General features: G+C 47.1%; 1 protein-coding gene across 4 annotated transcripts in view; it reads left to right on the top strand.

Moving 5' to 3' along the window:
- The first annotated feature begins 611 nt into the window (after positions 1-611).
- LOC146871121 (26S proteasome non-ATPase regulatory subunit 11) overlaps positions 612-6,662 on the top strand; it is a 922,247-nt gene continuing 916,196 nt past the window's right edge. For 2 of the 4 annotated variants that reach the window (XR_014980477.1, XM_085650290.1), the window contains exon 1: positions 620-753. Coding sequence is in view for 3 of the 4 variants with exons in the window: in XM_085650290.1 (XP_085506416.1) it covers positions 663-753 (91 nt within the window). In the remaining variant the exon portion in view is untranslated. Of the gene's footprint in view, positions 754-6,662 lie in introns of all 4 variants that reach the window. The other 2 variants (XM_085650288.1, XM_085650291.1) reach the window with 2 other exon arrangements.

Raw genomic sequence — 6,662 nt, 5'->3', positions numbered from 1 at the left:
ATAAGCTATTGGCATTGTAAATGACAATGCCTTTTATTTATGTTTTTAAAAAGAAAAAGAAAAGGCAGTTATTTGCAATGTCAATAGCTCAAACTCACGTAAATGCGAGACCTATTGCATTGCAAATGCTTGTTTTTGTTGCTCTAGCCCCGCCCCCCACCCCCAATGACCCCACCCCCACAGTGCGGCCCTCGGCCACAAACCACACTGTAAATTTGGCCCCGAGAGAAAGTTTGTGAGTACCCATGGTACCCGGTCTCCCACCTAAATCAAGTGTGTTAGACTAGATGCACTAACATAACTGAACTTTCCCTCTGACCAGCTTGAGAATTTTTCACACGTACTCAGAGGCTTGGGCCTAGTAGTCCTATTTTAATGTCTATCAGTTTTCAAACCATTTCAAACACTAGATCGAAGACCAAAATGTGTTAGCGACCATCTTGTGTGTGGAAAAAAGCACTACGTTTCTGATTTCCACCCTTGTGGGAGGAATGAGGATAATCACCCTTGGGCGGTCTATAGTTTCAGACCTTTGTGCACCCTTACATTGCTGCTGGACTACGATTCCCAGCGCGCCGCGCTTGACAAGCCGGTGTGGGTACTTCCGGCACGCATTTCCGGTTGTCTGGCTGGGTGGAGGCTGGTGCTGAGTTGAGGGGAAGATGGCGGCCGCGGCAGTAGTGGAGTTTCAGCGGGCGCAGACCCTGCTCAACACGGACCGGGACGCGAGCATCGACATCCTGCATTCTATCGGTGAGAGGCCATTGTGGGCTCATGCCGGGACTATCTTGTGAGTGGTTAGCGAGGGTGAAGGACTTCATTGTCACACGCTGCTGACTCACCGTGCCAGCTAGGCCGGGATAGATATTGAAAACTGGGGACTTACAACGGCTAGAGTCGATATAGTCCTGCCAGTGGTAAGTTGTGTGTTTGTCTACCATCCACATCCTCTGACCAGGCAAGATTAGTGACAGAACGCCTGACTTCGTTCGGGGCATGCTGATGGGACTAACTGTGCTTGAGTCATTGGAGAGCATACTTGTGAGTACATATTAATTTTAGTGGCTGCTGGGTAGCTTAACCTTCTGGGTAGGGATAAGCTTCAGAATGCATCTACACGAGAGTTTATATAAGAGCCTGAGTATAGCGGTCTGAATGGAGCCACAACCTGTTCCCGATTTTCGGAGTAGTACGCGTGGCTGTCATACTGGTGTTATCGGACACTGCCCCTGTGCCCCATCCAAGGAATATGCCGGCAGCGATAGTCTCGGTTGCAGGAGAATGTGTACAAGGCTGATGAAAGAATGAGCATAGCACAGTTGCTTTTCTGTGGCATTTAAGGAACAAAGGTCGCGAGGTGGAGGTTTAGCACACAAAGATACTTCTCAGCCAGCTGGGGTCACCATAACAACGCCGACATGTGGTCAGGTGTCATAGCTGTGACACCTATTCTTTTGAGGTTCTATATCTAACCAGCATTGGCATAGCCAATAGGTCTCGCCTGGGACCTTATAAGTATTTAGCCATGCAACAGTTGGTGTTGTTGCACCAAGGATATTCTGCTGAATAACTAAATACTTTTAGGGTCCAAAAAGCGAGACCTATTGTCTATGCCAATGCTTGTTGTTTTTAAATCACAGTATGCAGCCTGCCAAATGAGCACGCTACTTAGAACAACGCTCGTGCTGCTTAAGTAACTTTCCACACACTACGATTAAAATAGAGTTTATGATGTTGATGTTTTTAGGTGTGGGGGGGTCAGAGTGTGGGAAGGAATATCTCAGCCGGTCACAGAGAGAATCACAGAGATGCGGATAGACAGGCCCTGCATACCGGGGCTCACCAGATACTCCGAGATTCCAGTCACAAATCACTGTTATTCTCCTTCTAAAACGTACCCAGCTCCAGTAAGATGGAATTAGAAAAATACAAGTACTCCCATTTGTGGAAAACTCCCTTTGAATGGCCTTAAAAATTGGCAATTATGCAACCTACTGTGGCATTTTAAGATAAACAACTCCGAGAGAAAAATGTTAGAACGAATAGCAATAAAATGTGACACCTGAAGAATGGAAAAAGTGTGAAGCACAGAGTAGCAAAAGGAGTTTAAAGCATAAACGATTTTGGTTTAATAATGGGAAGCCAACGCGCACTCGCACACTTACCTTCAGCGGCCTCGCAGACCCGCACAAGCCTGTCTAATGTGTTTTTAACAGGTGATTATCACGGGGTGCGTCAAAGCCTCAGGTGAGACTCCCTGGCCGACATCAGAAGCACTGAAGCCCCACTACTTTTGCTCTGCCTTTGAAAAAGCAAATATTAAATTATATTAGGCTAGCCTAATTAGTTCCAAGTTATTAGCATTCGAATATTGTGATTTTAAACAAATGAATTCCCAACATTGCACACTTAAAACCTGCATGTGAAACACGTGAGTTTTATAAGCACAGTTTGTGACTGTGTGCCAACAGAAGATGCAACTGTGAGTAAAAATGCCCCGAGTATACTTACTATAGGAATGTGGTCTTCCGCTGCCTGCTGCTGTGCATCTGTTTCCATACAAAAAGTACTACTGAGAGGTTAGACTTGTACATATTGTAGTTAATTTTTATGTAATTTACCTCCGGAATGGAGATTCAAATATGGTAAAGGGGTTATTCGAACAGCACAATTAAATGTTCATGTTTAATGTATAAAGAAGACCGACATCCCAAAATTGTTCGTAGTGGCATTTGCTCTTAAGAGTACACAGGACTAGCATGATCCAAGAAACCCTGAAGGGGGGAGAAGGGGGAGGGGAGTTATCAGGGGTGTTTAACAGGCTCCCACATCTTAACACTGGCGCATGCTGCAGACTCCACCTCTTATCCAAAGCAGAGCATGGAAGGGGAGAAGAGAGCCCCTGGGAGATGGGAAACTAGTGCAAAGAGGAGGCCGGAGCTTCATAAACTGGAGGAAACTAAGGCAGGAGAAGCCGATGGCGAACAGGAATGAGAAAAAAACAGAAATATACATCCCAGGGGGGGAGGAAACATGAGCGCCTAGGGGGGAAAGGAAACACGAGCGACAAGTGGGCCTGTGGGGGGGAGGCTGGAGCATCATAAACTGGAGCAAAGAGGGAGGAAACTAAGGCAGGAGAAGGCGAACAGGAACGAGAAACAAGCAGGAAGTGGGATAAGGGAGGGGGTGGCAAATAGTGAGGACTTTCGCGGCGGCTTTGATGTTCAGTGGCCGCGCGGCTCACTGAGAACATCAAAGCGGCCGCGAAAGTGATCAGGCAGGCTGCCAAATGGTGCGCGCGCCCGGCGCACATTCACTGTATTTGGAGGCCTGAAAAGCACTAGTTTGCACTTCCAAATCCCCCTATTCCTAAAGCTCTGGCCAGAGCAGCGCTAAAGCGCTGGCTCAGGCGAGACCTAAAAGCGAGTGCGCCTATCTGCTCGTAATACACATTTTTTTGATGTATTTCCAGTGGATTGCCTCTGCAGCCAGTTTGAAGTTGGGAGCACCGTTTTCTCTTCCGGGTACTTGGGTGTACCGTGAGACGCCTTTCCGTGACTAGCTCTTCTAAACAGTAAAATAGATGTACAGCTGGGTGAGGGGGTTGAGCTGGTGTGGGGTGTATGAGCGAGGGTATGAAACGTGGTCTTAACTTTCTCTATAGACGATATTCGGAGAACACAGGGTTCATGTGTTTCGAGGGAGGCCTGTGCTGTCAACAATAAGCGGGACCACCTGGCTACTCCATTGGGCGCAGAGTACCTTCGCATTTTTTTGATTCTTGTTCAAACCATGATAGCTTGTCATCAAATCTAATACCCAGGTGGTTAAAAAATGAACCCTGGACAGACCACTACCATATATTTTAAAAGTACCAAAGGGGTTCCTGCAGTTCAAAATCATGAATCTTGTTTTCGTTGCGTTTATCACAAGATTTTTCTTGGTACGGGAGGTCTCAAAGCAGCCCAGTAATTTATGCATTGCCACTTCGGTGCAGGAAAGGAGGACTGCATCGTCTGCGTAGAGTAATGTTGAAATTTTGTCACCCCCGATGTGGGAAACATCCAGATATAAGCGTTGGTGCACTGAGCCCTCATTGTTTATGAAAAGATGAATAGTAAGGCGCCAAGACCCTTGGTTGTCTTATCCAGCTGTCTATTGGAAAGTTAGGCGTCAGTTCTCCCAAGTCAAATGCCTCTTAAAATCTATAAACATCATATCAAATGATACTTTTTATGACTGTTTAAGACATGTATATAATCTCAATGCTTGGTGATTGTGCTGTGGTATTTCCTGAAACCGGTCTGGAGCGATGACAGTAGATTATCAGCAATAACCCCGGTAAAACTTCCCAGCACTGTCAAGCAGTGAAATTGAGCGTAAAGTTGCTGGGTCATTCCGTGGGCCCTTTTTAGGTCTCGCCTGAGCCAGGGCATGCTTCCGAGACATTTACGCAACTCTCTGCTCGCCTTGTCTGACCGTGAGGGGAACGGCTGATCCTTTGACTCCGCATTATATTTTCATCTCCCAGGCATCGCTGTGAATGCGCTCCAAGCCGTGAGGGGAACGGAACTTTGCTGAGGCAAAGCGGAGCCCTTGAGTCCGCGAGCCTACAATTCCCAGAGGCACTAGCGCTAACTACGCACTGGACGACAGCAGAGGGCAGGTAGCCCTCATAAGCACGGGGGCGCCTCCCGCAGCGCGGGACGCAACTCTCTGCTCGCCTTGTCTGACCGTGAGGGGAGCGGCTGATCCTTTGACTCCGCATTATATTTTCATCTCCCAGGCATCGCTGTGAATGCGCTCCAAGCCGTGAGGGGAACGGAACTTTGCTGAGGAAAAGCGGAGCCCTTGAGTCCGCAAGCCTACAATTCCCAGAGGCACTAGCGCTACCTACGCGCTTGACGACAGCAGAGGGCAGGTAGCCCTCATAAGCACGGGGGCGCCTCCCGCAGCACGGGACGCGCGCGGGCTTGCCTGGGCGAAGGGCGGGCCCGTCTTGCGCCCGTCCTCGCCAGGAGGAGGCAGGGCTGGGCCCCCCCTCTTAATTTCGTTTTCCATCTCTAAAGGTACTGTGATCTACTCGGGGTTTGTTATCCCCATTTGCTGTGACTTCAGGGCTGTGTTTGCTTGTTCACCGGATTTGCAGTGTGCGCATGACTGTTCCCTTGCCAAATTGCTACTGCAGAGTTATAATTTGTGTATCTTGTGGGCTCTATATTTGTATACACGGGTGTAATGTTATGCCTACCACCATGACTATATAACTGTTCTATTCTTCTATCAGTCTTATTTTCTCTCTTTTTATCATAGTCCATCATTTTATAGCAAGCTCCTTGGTACCTACTCTAATTATAGGCTGGGTAATGGAAGGGAAGGGTAAACGCACGGGGGGGGCGGGACTGTTACTGGCACCTTAGACCAATTTATAACGCGGGCAGTCTCGGTCCTAGAGCACGAAATTGCCATCACTGAGCGGAGACTTTCCACTGAACCAACGCTAATAAGACGCTCATCTATTGGACCTTTAGCATTAGTTAAATCTCCTATTAGGCCTGTTGATGTGGACAACCCCTCTCAGCTCGGGGATCTTCAGGCAAGTCCTATTATGTACCAGAATAGTATAAGGATCTCCGAGGCCTCCGGTGAGGTCGCTTCTGCAGACGGAAATCCCACAAGACCCGAAGCAATTTATCCTCAGAAACGGGCTAGTAAGAAATCAAAAAGTATGACTAATCCAAAAAGGAAAAGAGTCGGGGATACTCAAGGTGGGAGGCAGTCGAAACTCTCCAAAAAAATTGATAATCCAAAAAATGTTTCTTGCGTTTTATCTGTGAGGGACTGTGAAGCTACTGGGGTGGGTAAAAAAAGCTCCCCTGACCAGATACAACCCGATGAAATGATCATCCAAATAGAACAGATGGTTCGTTCATTATTACTCCCCCTTGTTGAAAGGGTTAAACTGGTCAATACAAAAGTTGAACGCCTTGAACAGACGATGCTCGATTATTATTTTTTTTTTAAGAACAGATTTTAGTAAGCGATTGCATTACAGTTGCTGAGCCCTGAACTCCAGGTATGTCAGCCAGGCGGGTGTATCACAATAACAACATCACAATCCGTTTTGTTTTACTGTTAAACTAAGAACATGCTACTCCTACTTTCAAACCTATACTATCCCCCCACCCTCCTCTCCCCCCCCCCCCCCCCCCTATGCTCGATAATTTTTGCTCTCTAAAAAATGTCATCAAATTAGTAACAAGAGAGAGAGTTAAATCTAATTCCAACTCAATAGTCATGGCAGCACCCACAACAATCACCACATCTATTCCTGTTGTTGATTCTGCTGCAACCACTAGGGATAGTTTAGGGACTGATCCACATATGGTTCCGGCTAATGCTAATCAAACTAACCCACGGATAGGTCATACTAGTAATAAATCTGGGGGTAATGATAATAACGAGAACCTTAATAGGGTAAATAAGGGCATGAGTGAAGGTACAAGCAGTACCACTTACACCAAACCTGCGAAATCTCCAAATGTCCATATTCATCTTCCCCCCCCCAGCTTCGCTTCCTTATGTAGCGGTATTAACTGGCGTCCTGGAATTAAAAGGTGACAAGTCTGAATCATACCCTGAACTTAAAAACAAAGTGATCT

The sequence above is a fragment of the Triturus cristatus genome, chromosome 1_1, assembly GCF_964204655.1.
Source record: "Triturus cristatus chromosome 1_1, aTriCri1.1, whole genome shotgun sequence".
Lineage (NCBI taxonomy): Eukaryota > Metazoa > Chordata > Amphibia > Caudata > Salamandridae > Triturus > Triturus cristatus.
The sequence above is the reverse complement of the archived record's forward strand: the minus strand, read 5'-3'. Positions and strand labels throughout refer to the sequence as shown.